The sequence below is a fragment of the Triturus cristatus genome, chromosome 2_1, assembly GCF_964204655.1.
Source record: "Triturus cristatus chromosome 2_1, aTriCri1.1, whole genome shotgun sequence".
Classification (NCBI taxonomy): Eukaryota; Metazoa; Chordata; class Amphibia; order Caudata; family Salamandridae; genus Triturus; species Triturus cristatus.
The window spans coordinates 286,346,532-286,370,171 of record NC_140581.1 but is presented as its reverse complement, the minus strand read 5'-3'; the positions used below and the strand labels follow the sequence as shown (position 1 = coordinate 286,370,171).

At 41.4% G+C, this 23,640-nt stretch overlaps 1 protein-coding gene across 2 annotated transcripts in view; it reads right to left on the bottom strand.

Annotated features, from left to right (window-relative positions):
- Positions 1–23,640, bottom strand: part of EGFLAM (EGF like, fibronectin type III and laminin G domains) — a 699,898-nt gene that overhangs the window by 45,075 nt on the left and 631,183 nt on the right. For both annotated transcript variants that reach the window (XM_085631113.1, XM_085631115.1), the window contains exons 17-18: positions 4,430–4,546; positions 921–1,101 (exon numbers count right to left, since the gene is read on the bottom strand). In XM_085631113.1, coding sequence (XP_085487239.1) covers positions 921–1,101; positions 4,430–4,546 — 298 coding nt within the window. The remainder of the gene's footprint in view (positions 1–920; positions 1,102–4,429; positions 4,547–23,640) is intronic.

Sequence of the window (23,640 nt, the reverse complement as noted above, 5' to 3'; positions counted from 1 at the left end):
TTGCAGATATTTTTTTTTATTGTATCGGGAGCAACTCCTGAGGTACTGTACATAGAACAGTATTGTATATGGGGTCCAATTGAGACTGGATAGTAGAAAATATGATGGAAATTAGAAGGTGTTGTTTAGCAATGCAATGTATTAAAAATGATAAAACTCACAATTCCAGGCCATCCCTACAGCCTGAGGTTACTTGCAATAGCCCAAAACGTCCCACTTGTTTGGGTGTGATTGCTAGAAGGTGATGCTGGCACTGCCATTCAGCAGCAGTGGCAAGAGAAGTGGGTGGTGCTGCCTGTAGTGGAATACCTTGGGTCTTGCACTACAAATTAAGCACTGATTCACCTGGTCCATCACTTCACAAGAAATGGCTCATTCAACATCATATCTCTAATTCTTTTTCTCCAGTAACTCTTTTCTTCTCACTGTTCCTGCTACATCTATGTACCTTGAAGATATATATATATATACATAATGCCAAGTTACATATAAGTGGAGTTAAATATAGTTAACAGATACATACCTAGATGGTATTTTTTTAGTTGATATTTTTACTACTATATTTTTGTATCCCAATATTTTTACATGTTATTACACTACATCCTTGGTTCCCAGCACCATTAATGGTGTTTGTGAGCTTATTTACATCCCTTATTCACTTCATGAGTCAGCTAACACATAGAAGTCTGGAGCCTCTCATACAAACCTTTACTCACTTACAGTGCATTAGCTCTTACATTGCAGCAATATTATACTTAAAACTTGTTTACTCTGATAAATTACTTTTGAAAGGACATTGAACTGGTACTGCAGTCCCTTGTCTTGGATAAGACAAAGAAATAGCCTGATTATCCTTGGAAAAGAAAACCTGTAATGGTCATTTTATCACTTAAAAAATGAATGAAAAGGTGGCATCATACCTTTCTGACAATGCTTTCCATCAAAGCCCAGTGGACAGTCACACTCGTAGCTGTTCCGTTTCGGCCTACAGCTTCCTCCGTTAGCGCAGGGCACAGTCGCACATGGGTGCACAGTATTGTCAAGGTTCACCCCAAACGCCTGCCCTTGCTTTAAGTGGATGGTCCGGTCATTTAGGATGATCTGCGATAGGACAGACAGAGAAACAAACACATTCTTTGGTACTCAGAATCCATCATTGATACCATGACAAGCCATTCATTTCAATTATATTATTTTAGGAAGTGTGATAATAATGAATGCAAGACGCATCCTTGATTTCGAAGTTTATTTTTTACATTTTATGTCATGCATATTTTTTTTTAATCCAGTGTCTTTGATATGGGGGAAACTGGTACTGGTAAAAAATGAATGCCCAGTGTTGTAACAATCACTGAATGATATCCCGATGACTTTCAATCACACTCACACTGGGTACAAAAGCAAATTTAGGAGATTGTAATAAGTGGTGAGGGCCATGGGTAGAATTTTGAGGCTCTAGCCTGTGGCGGGGAGGGAGCTATCACTTTTGTCCTTTTCATTATACACTGTGATAGTGGTGAATCGCATGAACAAAGCCATGATCTCAGAGCTGGCATTTTTCTTTGCACATCGTTAGTTGGGAGATACTTTGTAGCACTCCATTCTCTCAATCTTGTATACCAAAGAGAATGATGTGTGAGAGACAAAGGAAAAAGTGTGCATGGGCATACAAAAAGAGGAAATTAAAAGGACACAGCTACGTCACCAACAGTCAAAATAGCATCTTTGCTTAAGACAAAGGACATCCAAATCCTGTGGCGTAAACCCAAGCTTCTTAGTCATTCATTTGCACCTTATGGTTCTGTAAACTGCAAAATAATCACGTATATTTCCATTTTTTTTTATCGTTGAACATTGAAGTACCGTTTAATTCATTCATGCATTCTCCATAACAAATCGCAATCAGTTTAATAAAAAGTTTTTTTATCATCCATTTTTATTATTTATTCAAAATCAAAAAATATATTTCCTGTAATCCTTCTATTTCCATACACCAATATGATTTGGATATGATATTGAAATTCCTACAGAATTTGACAAAAAGAATCCAAATTATTTATTCCATTCTTTTCGACAGCTGTGTTTTAACAGACATTATTTTGAAGAGATTGTTTTGCTAAATCCAATTGCAAGTATTTTTCTGCTTGTTCTTTTTAGGTCTGCGAGGCGTGCTGTATTTGAGTATGGACTTGACCTCCTCCCACTCTCTGCCCATATTTGTCATTGGCTTGTGTCATTGTTCTTTGCAAATGCTGGTTTCTGATTTGTTAATAGGCTTGTTAGTCCCTCCTCAGAACCGCCGTGTCTTAATTTGTAATCTCCCATGAGGACTGGCCCTTTTACTGCTGTTGTTACACGGCATGCCTTATTTAGTCTGTAATCACTATTTTCTTTAATAAGTTTCACCTACTGCAGGCACGACATGCTTTCCTGCAACATTCAACACACTATGAGCGCTTTGAAGTATAAAAGGTCTCGCATTTAAAAGAGTTTGAAGTATTGGCACTGTAAATGACAACGCCTTTTATTTATGTGTTAATTATCAAAACCGATAAATGAAAGGCATTGTCATTTACAATGCCACTAGCTTAAACTCTCACAAATCGGAGACCTATTGCATTACAATTGCTTGTTTTTTCAAATGACACAGTGCCACCCATACAGACACCCTTTCAACTCTGCCCACCTGTTCCTGTAAGTTTGATCCACTCCCCTCTACAACTGAGAAAGTGAGTAATTGGGAATCTTCTTCTGCCTCCGAGCTTTCATTTAACCATCAAATTAATGCTGTGGCCTACTATGAAAATATCTCCCATGCCTCAAAATGATCTACAGAGTTGCGCTTGGTGATGCCACACCTAGATATTGTACCATCACCTACACAGGACTTCCAGAGTGACTGATCAAGAGGCTAAAGTCACTCGAAAATAAGGGTGCCACGATCTCCTTAAATCTACAGATGAAGGATCATATTGAACCCACATTGACACAGCTTCAATGGCTACCACTAGAGCTGAGAATTAAATTCAATGTGCACTGTACCACACACAAACAGTACTGGTGCAAAAACTCATCACACTCTGTTCCTCATGAACCATTCTGCTACTGTCTAGCCGAGCACACACAGAGTCTTTAAATAGCTGAAAGACAGAGAGAGAAAACCCTTACAATACAGGGTTGAATAAAGTTGTGAGCTTCAGGAACAAACTGAAATTAGAACTTTCTCGCTCGCCTATAAATGCCAGCAACTGATGCAGGGAAGCGATGAAGAATAATAGACAGGCACCTTCATCATGGATTGGGCGCTATCTGCCCTATATCTCAATGCCATGGAAGAAGACATTTTGCTTCAGGCACTGGCACATGAACATTCAAACCTGAGGGAGAAAACAATCTGAGGTGGAGTCTTTGTCTTGAGGATCTATGGACTAAGGGTGGAGTCACAGGAGGTCTTGTGACTTGAAAACAGCTTTGAACAAAAGCAACTAGATGGCATAAGTATGGAGAGCATGTGTATCTATAGTCACATGTGCTACGAACATTATGTCAGAATCTTTATCACCTTGAAAGTAATTTCTCTAGATTTTTTCATAAAAAGTCTTCAGTTGAAAATATACAGTGGTAAGCATGATTCTGCTATATTAAATATTTAAATAATAAATTAATATTAAATATAATATTTAGAACTTTTTCTATACTAAGTTCTGAGCATAAGCATGCACATGTTAGTGCTCCGTTTCCAGTAATGTTTCTCTTGCAGACAGTAGAGCTGATCATGGAAGTGACCACAGCTTTTGGAGTAAACATTGTGGACGGTTCAGTGAGTCGAACTCTGGAGCTTATTTACAAGCCCCTTGTGCTGCCGGTACGTCATTTTTCCCATATTAAAAGTGACGCACCTGCGGCACAAGGGGCTTGCAATTAAGCCCCTATGTCTGCTCAAATATTAGATGATCTGCTGATAACAAGTTTGAATCCTTGCAACAGCAACTCAGCCTGCCACCTGTTCAAGAGTGGTGAATTGAGTGCCATCAAACTTGTTGATAGTAACAGTCTTTCTTTACAGAGCTTAAAAGTGCAGAAGTGTGGCAGAACACACTGTGAAAATATAAGTTGTTATAATTAGTTATTATTGAAACACTGATGCAGGCCCTCCAAGAAGGTATTGGTCTAAAGCAACTCCTTTGTGATATCTGTATTGAGACCTTCAGACATTCAGTGTTAGCTTTGCCTGGACTTTTGTTGCTATTTTTATGAGTAAGTTTTACAAATGTAGCTACCTTAGTCGATGCCTCTATATTCCCATTAATGAAGAACCGGGAATTTCTGATGTTCCTCCTAAGCATGTCATGTGAAGTACATATTTATCTGGACACCATGAAATTCTAGTCCAACATCTGCTAAATCTGATTTAAAAAGTGCTGCTTACCTTTTGAATACTTCCACTAAACGGCTTCTCAACGCCAGAGTTTTTCTTCACTGAGTCATAATCAGGAACGCCACCAACAAAGATGTCTGTATTGCATTTAATTTGATTGAAGGCTCCCTGCAAAACAGATGACAGAGCTTTTAAGTGTTTCATCGTTGTGCAGCTATCATACCGTGTGCAGTTTCACACCAACCAATATCATAGTTCTGTTTATTATTTTTCTTATTGCATGCAAGAACACATGGTGGTTTGCAGTCTAGGACTCTATTAAACTGCATGGAAAATTAGACATTAACATAACCCTCTTGGTCCTAGACTTAAATATTTGTCCTCGCATTCCTTTGTGCTACACAATGTCTTTATCTGGCCCATCAGTGCTATGCAGAACAACGTGTTCAAATTCTTTTGGTTGTCTGATAGAACATCAAAGCTAAAAATATAGGGTGGAAAGAATATCATGTAAAAAATATCGAGGACCAAAGTATCGGTAAGGTATGTGAAAATAGGTAAGTAAAGAATTACTATTCTTAACTCCACATCTACGTACCTTGAAGATATTTATATTGTCAAAGCACATAAATGTGGAGTTAAGTATAGTAAAGGTTTGCTTACCCATAGAAACTTACCTTCACAGTATTTTTGGCTTCAATATTCTTGACACAATATTTTGTCCACACTATATTTTTAACTCAATACTTTTAGATGTTAGTTTGATATGGTGTACTTTGCTTGGGATTCATTCATTTACAACAGCCTTTATGTGGGTGCAAAATAAATAGATGTCAAATAACTTTTAACTATTAACTACTGAAGTCATCTTCTTAGCCTTTAAGTTTACAGAAATATTGCTTGTTGAATCAGTGGTCAGAAGTCTTAGGCACAGGTCAGTACTTTAGTGTCTACCGCATTTCCAGGTGGGAGTTCCTAGACACTGGGTGTCCCTTCCTTAAAAAGCTGTACTGTGACTGAGAGATCTTGAGATACAGGCCTTTCAACACCACCAAAATCAAAAAGGACGTTTAGAGTGACCTGGCTCCTTGATGACCTGTTGTCTCCATTAAGTCATCTAGTGTCTACTAGACTTGGATTCAGGGATGTAGCTTAGTCAGTGAAATGAACGAGTGTGAATCTAAATTTCACAATGATAAAACAGAGAGCTGTTGGTTGGAGGGGTGAGATGAGCAAGGTTCAGGATTGACTATTTACATGAAGAACAGAGTCCGTACTGATTTGCATTAGGTGGGCCTCTGTCTAGTGTGAAACAGTGGGTGAAAAACAATGGGTCAGAAGCCACCCAGGTGTCCGCCACTGGTATGATTATTTGCAAGCATTCCCCCATTCACCTGGGTGTATGATTGACAGATGTATGCCTGGAAATTTGAGACTGGCACAGCTTTTTACCCTCCTGGTGACAATGTTTGTAAGCTTAAAAAAGTTATACAGGCCTTAAAAAGTCCACTCTCCCACTCCCTATGGTGAGTCATATTTTATCAGGTCAAACTATATTTAGGACCTACTCGCTTGTTCTGGCGAGGTGACAAAGTAGAGGTGTTCTGACCCGTCAGGAAGTGAAGGAGAAATAAAGATGCCTTAAATCTTGTTTTTATCTTGTGGCATTTGCTCTGTTTTCAAAGACAGAGGTTAGAAGTCAATTTACAATTACTTCTCCTTCTATGACTGCAGAGTTGCAGGATTTCGTAAAGTGAACTGTCTGACCTCATGTACGAAGTGTGAAATGAAAGGCTGTAGGGTTTCAGGTTTTTCCTAACACACATTTAAATAGCTAATTTGTCAACTGTATAAACATTTCAAAATATATTTCATTAGTTGCGAAAGGCCATTTTTAGTACTTCTGCTAGGTGAAAAAAATATTTTAGTGGGATGAAAAATAAATTAGAACACTTTACTTGGTGATGTGCAAAAGATAAATATGTTTTCTGAAACTCAATTTTCACAGATTATTATTAATACGCAATATAGTTTTATCACTACAGCTGCAAGATAGTGGGAAGGTTTTAGCCCATTTCTTGGGAATGTACTGTCTGTAAATGACAGTGTGCTACTTTTATAGCCCACTCGAGCTAGGTGCAACTCTGGAATTTAACTCTTCTTTTCCAGAGAATGATGAATGCATATAGGTTTCTACTTGCCTATTTCCTCTTTTGCTTTGATTTTATTTCGCCATCCCTCCTCCTTTCAGGTTGGCATCTGTACCACTTGCTAAAATTAGCACCGGACAGTTGTGGCAATTTTTCCTCACCAATTGGATAAGTGCCACATTTCACTATTTGGTTGGGGCTAATGTATGTCAAGATACTTGTGACCTGACCTGATATCCAACACAACATTTTTTGTCTGCTTTCATTACAGGCTCAATTTGCGGACCAGAATGAGCAAACAACCATCTGGTTCAGTATAAACACTTTGATGTTATTTTTTGTTTTGACACCTTTTGCACTTCTCTGTTTGGCAGTAGCTGCACTACACAGATCCTGATGAAAGCCAAGATACTTGAATAGATCATTGCGGCTGAAACATGTCGATCTAGCTAATGAAGCCACTTATAGTTTTGATAAGGCTCATTCACAGCTTTTTAATCCTGTTACAGGCTAGCCCAATAAAGTATATTGCTTACCCTGTAGGCAGTTTTACTCACTCACTCATTGAGCACTGCACCACATTTCTGTTCACACCCCATGCTCACATAGGGTTTTTAGGACAACCCATGTGCCACATAACAAAACATCCCTGATCTCCCTCCTCGTAGAGAGGCGGTTGTAGCCCGTGCCGCGACTAGGTCCCAACACGAGGAGGCCCCCTTATGATGAAGTTTGACACCTGTGAGGGGAGTTGTCCTTTAAAAGGGATATTCCCATCTTTGTCCTGTTTGTTGTTGGTCATTGTGGCTCACACTATTTTTCTTGGCTGCTTTCTTGGACCCGTGGGTTCTTTGTGTTTTCATTCTACCATATCATGCCGTAGTAATATATTTATTAAAAGTGAATGTTTAAAAATGAACTGAGAAACACTCCTGCCCTGATGGCAAGGCTATTAGTAAACTGAGAGGAAAGTGAGGGATGATATGTTCCCTATATGTGGGCTAGATTCGTATTACCCATGGTGAAAACGTTTAGTCTATTTAATCAAAGAAAAGAGTTATGCTTTCTACAGCAGAATGCTGAACTCACATATTTGAAGGTTCTCGCATATGTGAGAATGAAGAAAAAGGCCAATGATCACACAATTTGAGACCAGTTTACAGGTCAAGTACATCAAAGTTGGGTCGAGTAGATTATGGAAGTTACTCGACGTGTAGGTCTAGTAACATTTTTATGACTTTTTGAGGCCTGATATATATATATATATATATATATATATATATATATATATATATATATATATATGAATATGATCCAAGAAACGCTCCTGCTGGATTGCTCGACCCAAGGGAGGTGGCGCAAACGCCGGCGGAGCACGCCGGCTCGTAAGTATTTCCCCAAAGTCCAATACTGCGCTCTCAGTTACCAGTAAATTCCAAGATCCAAAATAGTATCCAAAGAGGTGTTTATTCCTCACAACAACGCGTTTCAACTCTATGCAGAGTCTTGATCACGTAAGGACAAACAATAAGTGAGCAACAGATAAAGTCTTCCGGGAGCGGTAAACAGTGACAAAGGACAATCGTGTTGGCCCATGTCAGTACAGTGGCAGACATTTTGCAATGGGAATACAGACGTAAATCGTAACAATGTGGCAGACATTTAGCAGTGGGAATGTGTACGTAAATCATTGTAGCAGTACATGAATGCATGTAAATAGTGCCTAGTTGATAATTGCTGAGTGAGCATGAATTAATATGCAGGATCAACATGTGTAACAGGTAATCTGTATACAGTACATAAAACGCATACACCACATAGACCGCATGGATCAAGGTACGGCAAGTGCCGCTTGTCACAAGGCAAGATTCGTCTCAGCAAGTGCAGAGTGCACGAAAATTGCGGGGGAGTTACTAGTGATGTGCATTCGTGCTGGGAAATGTCAAGACGCATGCCACAGTATAAAGAGCAACTATCGTATACAATGCTAAAATAGTCATGTGGGTGAGAATATCACTGTCTTATATTGGCAAGTGCCTCAAATATCAAATAAATCAAATAGATCAAATAAATCAAAGCTATGCAGGGCAAGTGCCCGTGTGCGCCTAGTGCAGTAAAAGTCCTGAATGAACACAGAAGTACTGAATAGATCGGAGATCACTGTACCATAACCCCAGAAAGCTTCATCCAAATGCAGTGAGAGGGGGGGGGGAAGGGTAGGAAGCCCGTGAGTGTGCACGTGATTGTGATGAGCTCCTTCCTTCCCTCCTAAAATAAAACAGAGAACAAAACAGTGTTATCATCTTAAAAACACAGACACAGCACAACATTAACAATGTTGTCATTCTAATCAAGTGTGTTACAGACAAGGAGGAGGGGGAGAATCTAAACAAGTTTGGCCTACAGTATGTTCTGCTGAGTTAAGTAGGCATAAAACCAACAAACAACCAAAACAAAGCGGAAAAGAGATAAGCATAAGTCTATAAAAATAAAATATCCATTCATCATGATACATATTGTGATACATATTATGATACAAATTACTTAAGGTGTACTGCCAACTCCTCATCCTGGTTCAAACCCCTGGGGTGTTTGGTCTGGAAATCTACGATGTATCTAGATTCCCTTTGTCGTAGTTGGAGTACTCTATCACCCCCCCTCGGGTTATTGGAAATCTGTTCCAGGATAAAAAATCTTAGGAGGTCAGGGTTGGAAAAATGTCTCTCGTTCCAGTGTCGAGCCACCGCATATTTGGCATCAGAATGTATGATGGCCCGGTAGTGTTCCAACACCCGTTTTTTCGCCATCAAGGTGGTGCTACCTATGTACCATAATTTGCAGGGGCATACAATCGCATAAATGACAACTGTCGAGCTGCAGGTAAGGAATTGTGTTATCTCTTTATGGATACCATTGCAACTGACCTTTTTGCAGTGAAAACTCCTCTTGCATGCCTTGCAATGGCCGCAGGGAAAGAATCCCTGCAACCCATGTTCTTGTCTCTGTGGGTACCTGGTGACATCATTGTGTAGTAGCATATCCCTGAGGTTCCTCCCCTTCCTGTATGTGACACCGGGTCTCCTGGGAATAAGATCACCAATAGTGGTGTCTGATCTAAGAATATCCCAGTTTTTGCTCAGAATACCTTGTATCCTGCGTGAGTCTGCACTGTATGTCAGAATGATTCTAGTCTCAGTGTCGTCAGCATTGGTGATGGTGTTGGAGAGGGTGGTGGCCCTATCTATTGCGTCTGCTCTGTTTTTTGCTTTGCTCAGTACCCAATACGTCGGGGTCGTGAATATTCTTAGACCTCTTGGTACCATGTTTTGGTCTATATAATTTTGTAGGGAAATTGCTTCCCACCACTTTGAAATTTCAAGTTTTTTAAGCTTCTCCAGCTTACGAAGTTTGTCATCTGAGGGTAATTTCGTGCCTGTTGTCCCTCCTGTCACTAGACCGATTATCGTTTGTACTCAGGAGGCAGGAGGAACCTGCTATTACAGCAGGGGTTCCCAGCAAATTCCCAGTACCATTCAACACTTATCACCACTGTAGGGGTGCACACGGACATGGAGGAAGAAGACGCAAGGAGAGCGGCCGCTCAGGCTATGTTCGCGAAAAGACAACCCAAGGCTGCCACAGGAGGGACAACAGGCACGAAATTACCCTCAGATGACAAACTTCGTAAGCTGGAGAAGCTTAAAAAACTTGAAATTTCAAAGTGGTGGGAAGCAATTTCCCTACAAAATTATATAGACCAAAACATGGTACCAAGAGGTCTAAGAATATTCACGACCCCGACGTATGAAACCCCGAACCCGGAGATGCTTAACGAGTGGTCCATGAATTCCGCGTTAAGTTCCAAAAGGATGCTGGAAATCCTAGTAAAATACGCTTGGATCGATAGGGATACCATCATGAAAGAAATCCAGGACACCCTATCTGAACTCGCCAAAACAATGGACGCAGATAAACTGAACTCCAGCATGAGCAACATAAAAGAACGATTAAACAAATACGAGGAAGATATCAAAGCTCGCAAAGAAAGAAAACTGGACCGGGACTACAAAGATTACGAGAGTGGGAGGATCCTAACTTTCAGTCGGAAATATGATCACTTATACAATGAGCAAGCGCCTCCTATCAACACTGACAGTTCATGCGTATTACAAACATCGACAACCTCTGTGATCAGCGATACGGAATCAGACGTCTCAGCAGATACTAGCATTCCAACTAACCAAACTCCTCGACAAGTCAATTTTTTAGAGGAACACCAGCACATCCGGAGGAGTCAGAGGACTATACAAAGCAACCCAATAACAACAACACGACGCCAGAGAGGTCGGGTCAAGGCCGGGGCCGCGGCCGAGGAAACGCAAACGCAGGAACAGACGAATCAGGGTTTTCCAACGATGGAGGAAGAGGCAAGGCAAGGGGCGCTATGGGAAGCAGGAGACGCCCGAGAAAGATGTACTAATGGATCCAGAGATGGTGAACAAAACTATTATTAACCTCTCTAAAAGACCCCTATCTATGATTGAAAAGCGCACCTTGTGTTTAGGTTTGTCCTTTTGCCCCTCAAAACAATTTGATTATACAGGTACCAGAATCGACCTTTTCAAATTTACCAGAAAGCTCAAACTTAAGAAATGGCATAGACTAAAAAGACTGGACCACTCTAAATGTAACAAGAATATTAGAAATACCTCTGTACATGACAATGAGTTGAATGTGGGGGATATTGACACACTCATCACGATGTTGGAGCTAGGAGATGAAAATGTTACCATTACCAATAGCACCATTTCCGAACACCCCAACAACATCTCTTCCACAGAAACTAGACCTACTACCACCCAAATCTTAGAAGATTTGGATTTGATCACTGATTCTCCAGCCCATTCGGGTTTTAAACCCAAATCGACATTCTTACCTCTCCTACCCCACGATAACATCGATACTTTTCATGATGTAGTCAGCAAGACCTTAGGCACATTCAGACATAAAAAGAACCGGCATTACAGATCCAATCTCTCTTCACAGCAGAGATCATTACTCAAGTCACTGAGTGAGGATACCAACATCATTATACGTCCAGCTGACAAAGGAGGCAATATAGTGATTATGGACAGAGAAGACTACATTGCCGAAGCACAAAGACAACTCTCTGACACAAGATATTACACACCCATAGATACCACCATTTACAACAACAGCATTACCACTATTTGGGATATGCTAACCACCTGGCGGGATAAGGGTATTTTGGTATGGGAAGAATATTGTTTTCTCAAAAATGACCATCCCATTGTACCGGTCCTGTACCTATTACCCAAAATACACAAAAACTGCACCAAGCCACCAGGGCGACCCATCGTGTCATCTAGGGGTTGTGTTACTGAACATGTGTCTAAGTATGTAGATCATTTTCTGAGAGGGTTTGTCAGCAACCTGCCCAGTTATGTCAGGGATACGAAGGACTTTCTGGGTAAGATTAATGATTTACAGGTGGATGATGACTGTTTATTGATTACCTTAGACGTGCAATCCCTGTATACGATCATCGACCATGAACAAGGTATTGCAGCGTGTGAATACTTTCTCAACACCAAACCTTTACACTACAGGGAGCATAATAAGATGATTCTCAGCATGATCAGATTCTGTCTGTCCAATAACATCTTTCTTTTCGACGGTACCCTGTATAGACAGACTACGGGTACCGCGATGGGTTCTTGCTTTGCGCCAAGTCTAGCGAATCTTTTCATGGGCAAGTGAGAAGAAGAGGTTTTCATGAACTCGAATTTTGTCAAGTATCTAGCCCAAACCATCATGTGGCTTAGATACATTGACGATCTTTTTCTGGTCTGGAAAGGCGCGGAGAACGAAGCTCTTGAATTCATTGACCTACTCAACACCAATGACTACAACATCGTCCTCACTGGTAGCATCAGTAAGAGCTCGGCTGAGTACCTCGATGTCAAGCTTGACATCGTGGGTAATTCCATACTGACATCCCTCTACAGAAAAGCGACGGCAGGCAACAGCATCCTGCATGCTCTGAGTAGCCACCCGGATACTCTCAAGTGGAGTATCCCCTATGGGGAGCTGCTCAGGGCAAGAAGGAACTGTAATACCGAGGTTTCCTACCAGCAAGAGAGTACCAGGATGTTGGAACGCTTCAAGAACAGAGGCTATCCCAATTGGGTACTGAGCAAAGCAAAAAACAGAGCAGACGCAATAGATAGGGCCACCACCCTCTCCAACACCATCACCAATGCTGACGACACTGAGACTAGAATCATTCTGACATACAGTGCAGACTCACGCAGGATACAAGGTATTCTGAGCAAAAACTGGGATATTCTTAGATCAGACACCACTATTGGTGATCTTATTCCCAGGAGACCCGGTGTCACATACAGGAAGGGGAGGAACCTCAGGGATATGCTACTACACAATGATGTCACCAGGTACCCACAGAGACAAGAACATGGGTTGCAGGGATTCTTTCCCTGCGGCCATTGCAAGGCATGCAAGAGGAGTTTTCACTGCAAAAAGGTCAGTTGCAATGGTATCCATAAAGAGATAACACAATTCCTTACCTGCAGCTCGACATTTGTCATTTATGCGATTGTATGCCCCTGCGAATTATGGTACATAGGTAGCACCACCTTGATGGCGAAAAAACGGGTGTTGGAACACTACCGGGCCATCATACATTCTGATGCCAAATATGCGGTGGCTCGACACTGGAACGAGAGACATTTTTCCAACCCTGACCTCCTAAGATTTTTTATCCTGGAACAGATTTCCAATAACCCGAGGGGGGGTGATAGAGTACTCAAACTACGACAAAGGGAATCTAGATACATCGTAGATTTCCAGACCAAACACCCCAGGGGTTTGAACCAGGATGAGGAGTTGGCAGTACACCTTAAGTAATTTGTATCATAATATGTATCACAATATGTATCATGATGAATGGATATTTTATTTTTATAGACTTATGCTTATCTCTTTTCCGCTTTGTTTTGGTTGTTTGTTGGTTTTATGCCTACTTAACTCAGCAGAACATACTGTAGGCCAAACTTGTTTAGATTCTCCCCCTCCTCCTTGTCTGTAACACACTTGATTAGAATGACAACATTGTTAATGTTGTGCTGTGTCTGTGTTTTTAAGATGATAACACTGTTTTGTTCTCTGTTTTACTTTAGGAGGGAAGGAAGGAGCTCATCACAATCACGTGCACACTCACGGGCTTCCTACCCTTTCCCCCCCCCCTCTCACTGCATTTGGATGAAGCTTTCTGAGGTTATGGTACAGTGATCTCCGATCTATTCAGTACTTCCGTGTTCATTCAGGACTTTTACTGCACTAGGCGCACACGGGCACTTGCCCTGCATAGCTTTGATTTATTTGATCTATTTGATTTATTTGATATTTGAGGCACTTGCCAATATAAGACAGTGATATTCTCACCCACATGACTATTTTAGCATTGTATACGATAGTTGCTCTTTATACTGTGGCATGCGTCTTGACATTTCCCAGCACGAATGCACATCACTAGTAACTCCCCCGCAATTTTCGTGCACTCTGCACTTGCTGAGACGAATCTTGCCTTGTGACAAGCGGCACTTGCCGTACCTTGATCCATGCGGTCTATGTGGTGTATGCGTTTTATGTACTGTATACAGATTACCTGTTACACATGTTGATCCTGCATATTAATTCATGCTCACTCAGCAATTATCAACTAGGCACTATTTACATGCATTCATGTACTGCTACAATGATTTACGTACACATTCCCACTGCTAAATGTCTGCCACATTGTTACGATTTACGTCTGTATTCCCATTGCAAAATGTCTGCCACTGTACTGACATGGGCCAACACGATTGTCCTTTGTCACTGTTTACCGCTCCCGGAAGACTTTATCTGTTGCTCACTTATTGTTTGTCCTTACGTGATCAAGACTCTGCATAGAGTTGAAACGCGTTGTTGTGAGGAATAAACACCTCTTTGGATACTATTTTGGATCTTGGAATTTACTGGTAACTGAGAGCGCAGTATTGGACTTTGGGGAAATATATATGAATATATATATATATATATATATATATATGAATATATGCAGAACAGGTATCTCTCCAACTTCCAATTAAGGCGAATAGAGAGACGGACAACTGGAAGGTATGGCTGTTATTATTTATTTTCCTCAAAGATGACGCGTTTCGGACTGGAACAGTCCTTGTTCACATACAGGGGAAATGTTGTTCGCCATTTTTTTAGCCAGTTGAAACACCACGTGATTAATAGATATAGTAAAAATACTTTTTAAACATTTCCTACGTTTTGTATATGTATGTTGTCTGTTTTTCATCAGCTGATAAAAGCACATTTGATATAACAGTAAAATACCGTAAAACATTGCAGTTTAAATATATATATATAAACATAAATACATAAATATTTCAATAAATATATAAATATTATTTGTTATCCATAAATTATATTGTTCCAACAGCAAAAGTAATGAAACCACGAATTAACATTGGTTAAAAACATAGTTAAATATTTTATATGTGCAAAATCGCTATATGAGTAAACCTGAAAAAATCTAAGTGAAAATAGTTTAAATAATTTGCACTTAGTGTAACCTAGAATATAATCTAAGACAGACTATGACTCTATCATACATTTATCAATATTGTTGAAATGTGGAAATGTTATAATCGAATCTAAGGATTTATGTATTAATGAAAATTTCCAAAAATACCAACATTATCCTAAATAAAGTGCCAGTGCTATAATAATTGTGATAAAAAAAATGTACAAACATTTTCTCCAAATATACGTAATGTACTAAAATAGTTGATGTAATGAGAAGCGTAAAAAAAGTTTTTTCCCAATTTTTCTCTCATTTTCGTTTTCTAATTTCACTGCATTAATGCATATGCAAGAGTATTTAAATGGTCATATCCTTATATTTGACAGGTTTATAAGTTTATAGGAAATGGTGAAGGTCCTCAGTATTATTTAACCCATTAGGGACCTTACTATCCAATTCTAATATAGTTGTAGATTCCAGTTTCCGCAGTATTTTTTCCCTATCTCCACCTCTGCGTGGTTTTGGTACCGCTTTGATGACATAATAATTTAGGCAATTAAGATCATTGTGGTATTCTGTCTTAAAATGTCGTGCCACAGGGTACATTGGGTCATTATTCACAATTGCTCGTAAATGCTGTAATATTCTGACATGCACCTGTAGTTTAGTGCTGCCTACATATCGTAGGCCACAGGTGCATCTCAGAACATAGACCGCAAACTCAGTCCTGCAACCAAAATTGCCCTTAATTGCAATTGCTGTGGGGCTGAATGGTGTAAAATACTCAGTGGTATTCACCCCAAACTTACATGCCCGACACGGGGAACATCTGAAAAACCCTTGCTTGGTTGTTAACCAAGTACTAGAGGTAGTGAGTTCTGGGCTACTTTTCACAATTTGTGTGCGCATTGAGGGTCCTTTTCTAAAGGTGATGGTGGGTTGGTTAGGGAGTCTAGAGGCTAATACTCCATCCGTCATTATTATAGGCCAATTGTGTTTAACAATCAACCAAATTTTTCTCTCCTGTTTGTTATAAGTAGTGAGTATTTCATCTTCTAAACTTACATCATTGTCATCGTTATTTTTCGGAAGTAAAGATTCCCTAGATCTCAGATTGACCTTGTTTACTGTCTCTTGTAATCTTTTTTCATTGTATCCTCTTTCTCTGAACCTGCTCAAAGCTTCTTCACAGCATGATTCAAAATCTTTATGATCAGTACAGATTCTTTTGAGCCTTAACAATTCCCCATAGGGGATTTTGTCAATAAGGTGTTTGGGGTGTGCACTGCTGGCATGCAATATAGAATTGCCAGCATTGACTTTTCTATGCAGTGTAGTGGCAATTTTTCCATTTTTTACAAACACCTTCACATCCAAAAATTCAATACTTTCATTGCTCATGTGTTTTGATTGATCTTATGAACAAAATCAGTAGCATTTTCAGTGTTTCCACTCCATACAATAAAAATATCGTCAATGAATCTAAACCAATGGCGTACATTGTTGTTGAAGTCCATAGAGTGCTCACGCTTGAGGACCTGCTCTTCCCACCAGCCTACGTGCAAACACGCATAGCTGGGAGAAAAGCAGGCCCCCATCGCAACGCCTCTCTTCTGGACATATACCTCATTGCCAAAAACAAAGAAATTATTGTTCAGACACCACGAGATTAACTCCATCAATAATTTGTTATGATTATAACACTCTGCTGGTCTAGTGTCAAGAAAATATTTTATAAATATTTATATTTATACACACACACACACACACACACACACACGTATTTATCAGTGACAGCCATCATTGGGTAGTTATTTTAATGTTTTTTTTTTTTTGCAGCTTTATATAGCGCGAACTTGACCCGAAGGTATCGGAGTGCTTTACAAGAGCACCAGTTGCATTACAGACGGAGACATACATTTTTAGGCACAGGGAGATTTAGGGGCATATGTATCAACCAAATTTTTAATCGCAAACGCTGCGATTCGCAAAAAACAGCGTTTGCGATTAAAAATTCGCAAAACGGGATGTATGAGGCAAATTCTCATCGCAAATTTAAGGAATCGCTAATTTAGCGATTTCTTAATTTGCGTAAGCATTTAAGAAATCGCGATTTCTTAAATGATATGTAACACGCACCAAAGCATCGCGAATTATCCTTAAGAAATCGCAAATTACCACCAACTTCTAGTTGGTGGTAATTTGTGATTTCTGTTAAAAATGCACTTTTTGGAATTTTACAAAGTGCCACGTGGGCATGTATGTGCGCCATATGCACACACATGCTCATTTCAGGTGTGCATCAGGGTGTCATCATGACACCCTTGGACCTTTGAAATTATTCTCAAATTGCGATTAGCAAATTGCGAATCGCAATTTGAGAATTACTTCCCATTCATTCCTATGGGTCTCCTGGCCCATAAAAATGAATGGGAAGGTATTCCTTAATTGCGATTTCGCAATTTGCTAATCACAATTAAGGAATTTTAAGAAATCGCAAAAGTTTTGCGGTTTTTTAAGTACATCCCGTTTTGCAATTCTCAAATAGCGATTCTTTAAAAATCGCTATTTGAGAATCGCAAATGGAGATGTTGATACATATGCCCCCAAGTGATTTGCGCGGAATCACAGGATGTTTGAGCCTCCCGCCAGACTTGAACCTGGTTCCTCTGCTTCAAAGTCGTCCGCCCTAGCCGTTAAGTCATACCCTCCCCCAAATTAGGTCAGCAGGATCGCTTATTCTTACTGCACTGTTGACTCGACTACACCATAATTTGCTCTGTACTCCCCCTAAGCTTTAGGACAGCATTTGCATCGCCCGCACTATCGCTTTTAAAAATGTCTCACTTTTTTAAATGTTTACTTTGTATTTTAAACGGTGATTGAAACAAATTGACTGAATTAACTAGCACTTACTAGAAACGGTTTAAATGTAATACCAGTAATGTAATTTGAATTTGATTGTGCTTTCCCGAAATCTCGGCTGATTAGGAGGGCAGAAGGGCACGAAACACACAACTAAACCTCAGCGCAACCGGAAGCTGCCAGAAGCAGCGCTGGAGGAGGGGTTGCATTCTAGTTGTGGGAACACACTGGACTACAAAAAACGGGGCGGCGGCAGCGCAGTGGACGCATGTAGCAGCCGCACCACCGGCACAACAAAGGCAAGCCCGTCTGCTCCCATGCGCCCCCGAACGGGTCCTGAGGCCAGGAACACTGCACCTTTTATTCAAAAACCAAATATTTGCCACCAATACCCTAGAGAAATGCTTTTGAAATTAGCCAAATCCGAGCCAGATAATTTTGAACCCTGTGTGAAAACATCCCCCCGGGAAATGGAGGGGCCTTTCTCATTCCTCCACTGTAAATGGAGCAGCCAAGTAGCAGCTGAACAGCACACTAGGAATGACATCAGCCTGAATGGCCTTCAGCTGACCTGTATTTATTTTAACTCCAGATCAATGCCCAAACATTGCCTCGAGATCTGGGACATCCTAGCAGATGTAAATTCTGACCTAGCATTCATTACAGAAACCTGGTTGGATGATAACAACTCCCCTGACATTGTGACCGTCTTACCGGGAGGTTATAAACTACTAAAAAGTGACAGGAAGGGACAAAAGGGAGGGGGTATAGCTGAGCTTTAACTGCGTTCCTGAACCGGTGGCCCAACTGGGTGAACACGAGATCTTGGCTTTCTCAGTGTCTAGGGGTGAGCAAAATCTACTCGGAGGGGTAGTGATCTATAATTCTCCTGGATACAAACCAGAGTTTAGCACCAAATTGCTGTCCTAAAACACAAAAACTATATAGCTGGTGACTTCAACGTTCACTTTGAAAATTCCATGGACCCAATAGTGAAACACTTAGAAAGTGACATGCAGATACTGCAATTAAAACAATGGATCAAAGGACCAACCCATACAGCAGGGCATACATTGGACCTTCCATTGTCTCCGAGGTCACACCGCTGTCACGGACTGACCACTCTCTAATCTCCTTTTCCCTTAACCTGCCAATTAAGCAAACCAAGGCGCCCACACAAACAACAACAGCAAAAAGACCATGGAACCTTATTACCCCCGAGCTGTTTCCGTCCCATTACTTTGCTTGTGACCTAAACATTGCGGAAACACTCTCTGCTCAGGCAGAGGCTGACGCTTGCATAATGAAATTACTAATGCATTGGATTTGTGCACCCCTAGAGTAATAAATAAATCTAACAGGAATACACCATCTGAGAAATGGTATTGATTAGAGTTAAAGTTACAAAAAAGGAGATGCAAATCCCTAGAAAATAAGTGGAGACTATCCAAAGAAAACAATATCTGCTATCAGTGGTTGAGAGCTTTAATAATACACTCGCCAGCAGGGAGCAGGCTTTTGATCTGCTTCCCTGCCGGCACTGATGCGCAGAGAAACAGAAGAAGAAATTGCTTCCGCCCAGAGCGAGCAGCATAAGTAGCTGTTCCCTCCAGATGAGAGCAATACTGTGTATGCTCCCGTTGGGTGGGAATTTTAAAATGCTCCCACCCTGCAGTGCAGACAGGGAAACAGCTGTGTCCTGGGGTGGGCTCCCCGGTACACAGCAAGTGACCAGGACCTGGATGGGGTCCCCTGTGTCATTAATCTCCATCCCTGTTTGGAAAGGTAGTGGCCCTGGGGAATGGGGTCCCCAGGGCCTTTTTACGGCTCAAGGGGGGGCACAACCCACCTTCCCCTTTTTGGAGAACCTCATCCCAGGGTCGATCTTCCAGGGGCCTATAATGGCTCTGGGAGGGGGGCAGTGTGGCCCCCTCTCCTTGCATGGTGAATTTTGGCCCTGGGGGTGTCCTCCCTTGGGCCTATAACTTCTCCCTTTTTAAAAAGGTGACAGCCCAGGAGATAGGGTACACAGGGCCTTTTCATAGGCCTTGGGTAGGGGGCCGCGTAGCCCCTTCCCCTTTTTCCTAAAGATTTCGGTTCCGGGGGGATGGGCTTCCTGGGGCCAATAATGGCTCAGGAGAAGGGAATGAAAATGGCTCGGGGGGAGGGGTGCGTGGCCTCTCCTCTTTTTAGGAGATTGTGGCTCCTGTGGTGGGCTCTCCAAGGCCTATAAAGGTTCGGGAAGGGGGCTGTGCAGCTTCCATCCCCTCGTAAATGCACTGGACCCTGGGGGGTGGGGTCCCTGGGGCCAAATACAGCTTAGGGAGGGAGCCACGTGGTCCCCCCTTTGTAATGTAGCGTGGTCCCAGGAGATAGTATACCCAGGCCTAATAAGGCTAGGGGAGGGGGACACATGACCCCCGCCCTTTAAAAATGAAATGAGTCCCTGCCGGATTGGGCCACCTTAGCCTTATAGGCTCTCCTCCTCCTTTAAAAAAATGGACGACCCAGGGAGGTGGGTTCCCCAGGATTGAGGAGGTTTAGGGGGGCTCTCTACCCTTTTGAAATCAAGGCTAGAGAAGGCCCCCCTTCCATTTAAAAAAAAACGACTGAGGGATGGGGCACCCGGGGCCTAATAAGGCTCAGGAAGGGGGCTGCATGCCATCCTCCCCTGTTTAATTGTATTTAATAGGATACACAGCACCTTTTAAATCTTGGGGAGGGATGTCACATGGCCCTAGTGCCCTTTTTATTGGAACTGACCGGGGAAGGGGTTCCCAAGGCCATTTAGGTGTCAAGGAAGGGGGCTGCACACCCCCTCTCCCCTTAATATATATATGTTTTGCCCCAGGGGTGCATTCCCCCGGGCCCAAAGGCCAACCCTATGCTGCGCACGCCAGGGGCAGTGTGCGGTGTGGGGTTAGCAGCCTGCTGGGGCTTTGGCCACAGCATTTGGCAGCAGGCCAAGTCTTGTGGCCAACATTTCGCTGCACATGGCCAAAGGCTCTGGGCAGCATAGATGTGGCTGCCTGTAGAGAGTTGGCTGCAGGGTCTGGCTGCAAGCCAGCCCCTGAGGCCAACCCCACACTGTGCACGACAAAAGGACATGCGCAGAATGAAGTTGCCTGCTAGCGAGGGGTTGGCTGCCTCCAGGTGGGTTGGCCACAGGTCCTGTAGCTAACCCCCTGCTGTTGATTTGCAGCATGGGATTGTCTGCCTCTGTGCCCAGGCCCTGTGGCCCAACCCTGCTATGCGTGGCCTAAGGCCGTGCCCTTTCAGGGGTGTTGGCTTTACGTCTGGTAATAAAATATTACTTTACGTAAAATAAAAAGTAGAAATTCACAGACAAAAACGAAGAGTAGAGTAACTTTATAGCTATATTTAATAAATAGATCTGTATATGGTTTTTTTTAAACGTAGAAATTCACTGAGATAAAACAAGGGTTTAAGTAACGTTATAATTAGGTGAATATGTCAGTGATAACATTAATGTTTTGAACTAATTAAAACACAGAAATCCACAAGTTATAGTTAACAGAGCTACAGAGCTAACTATAACTTGTGCCCTGCTTTGCACTGCTTATGACCTCACAAATTACATCACTCATGGTGTCCTATGACATCATTTATAGCATCACTGAATGAGTAAAATGTAAACAAAAGAGAAAAAGAAATGACACAGACATAGCAGACGCGACTTAGGGTCCCCCAGAGGCAAAATGCCAAGAATGTATTTATTTGGGGGACTTCTCACCCCAAAATCCCCCTTCAAGCTATGACCCTGCCAGGATTCCTACGACAGCTCTGTGCGAATCTAAGGTTTTTATAAAAAGGGAAAGCCTCTGAGCTGAATCAGACCAGGTGTAATGCCTTTTGGATAATGCCAGAGACAGCCCTTTGCAGGTGCATTCAGTGCCATTCTGCGCACATTATTTTGGGTCCTTGTACCTAAATCAGGGCAAATTGAAGCCCCATGAACTGTTACTTTTCCATTTGATGTACCTCTAATTATGGGGCATATGTATCAAAATCCGTTATTGCGAATCTCATATAGCGATTTTTTGAGAATCGCTATTTGAGAATCGCAATACGGGATGTATTTAAAAATTCGCAAATATTTTGCGATTTCTTGTTATTCCTTAATTGCGATTAGCAAATTGCGAAATCGCAATTAAGGAATACCTTCCCATTCATTCCTATGGGCCAGGAGGTCCATAGGAATGAATGGGAAGTCATTCTCAATTTGCTATTCGCAACTAGAGAATCGCAAATTAAGAATAATTTCAAGGGTGCAAGGGTGTCATAAGGACACACTGATGCACCCCTGAAATGAGCATGTGTGCCACATGGCACTTTGAAAAATGGCAAAAAGTGAATTTTTCAAAGAAATCGCAAATTACCACCAACTTGAAGTTGGTGGTAATTTGCGATTTCTTAAGGAGAAATCGCACAACTTGGGTGCTTGTTACATAGCATTTTAAGGAATCGCAATTTGCGATTCCTTAAATGCTTACGCAAAATTAAGGAATCGCAAAATTAGCGATTCCTTAATAATGCGATGCGGAAAGGGCTCAATCATCGCGTATTGCGATTTTGTATTCGCAAAGGCTGTTTTTTTGCGAATCGCAGCATTTGTGAATACAAAATCATTTGATACATATGCCCCCTAGTCTTTTAAGTAAGCGACGCTGGCTTTTTCTGGGGCCCTAAGTTGAATTCAACACTGTAGAGCAACATCAATAGTTTTCCCATAGAATAACATGGGCTATAGTACTCATTATTAAACTAAACCATACCTCCTAGTGATACATGTTTTTTTGGAGCGGGGTTCTTATTCTGGCCCAGAAGTTGGTAAGTAACTTTTCTCTGACGACATCTACACATTGCGCTATGGATGTGGCTATTTGTTACAGTAGGGTACGGTGTTGAACCTGATTGAGACCTCTAAAGTACAGGATAAATACAGTTGAATGTATTCATCCTGTTGAAGTTGGTACATATGTAGTAGGTGTATGCGTGAAACAAGTAAAAATACCTATGAGGTTAATAGATGTTCCCACAATATTTTCTCCCAGGTGCTTTGGTAGATGGAGTTCTGTCCTGAAGAGACCCATTGGAATTAGCTTTTGGTACATATACTGCTTTTAGAGTGGGCAACAAGCCTAACACTGGATTTTCAGAATCATCTTTTAAGTTGATTATTATTTGTGTAGCATCAGCATAAAGGTATATACCCATATTAAATTGTTTTAAGAACAATGAACATAACGATTAAAAAGTAGTGGGGACAGGGCTGACCCTTGCAGGACTCCCCAACATAAAGTCCTTTTCCAGGAGCTTTGCAATGTATGGATGCAATGACATTGGTTGAAAATTAGGATGATTTTTAGGATTCAGGGACAGACTTCTAAGTAAAGGTCTAATAATGGCAGTTTTAAAGAGTATGGGAACCTGCCTAGATTTGAATTAAATATTGCTAATGTGTGTTATGAGTGACATATTGGCTATAGGATTTTAATCTGTCCATAGGGCAGGCATCGAATGGCGAGCCCGATGGCTTCGTCTGTGTGATTTATTTCCTACATTCCTTTTCTGAAATCACTGTGAAAAGCACAAAAGAAATGTTT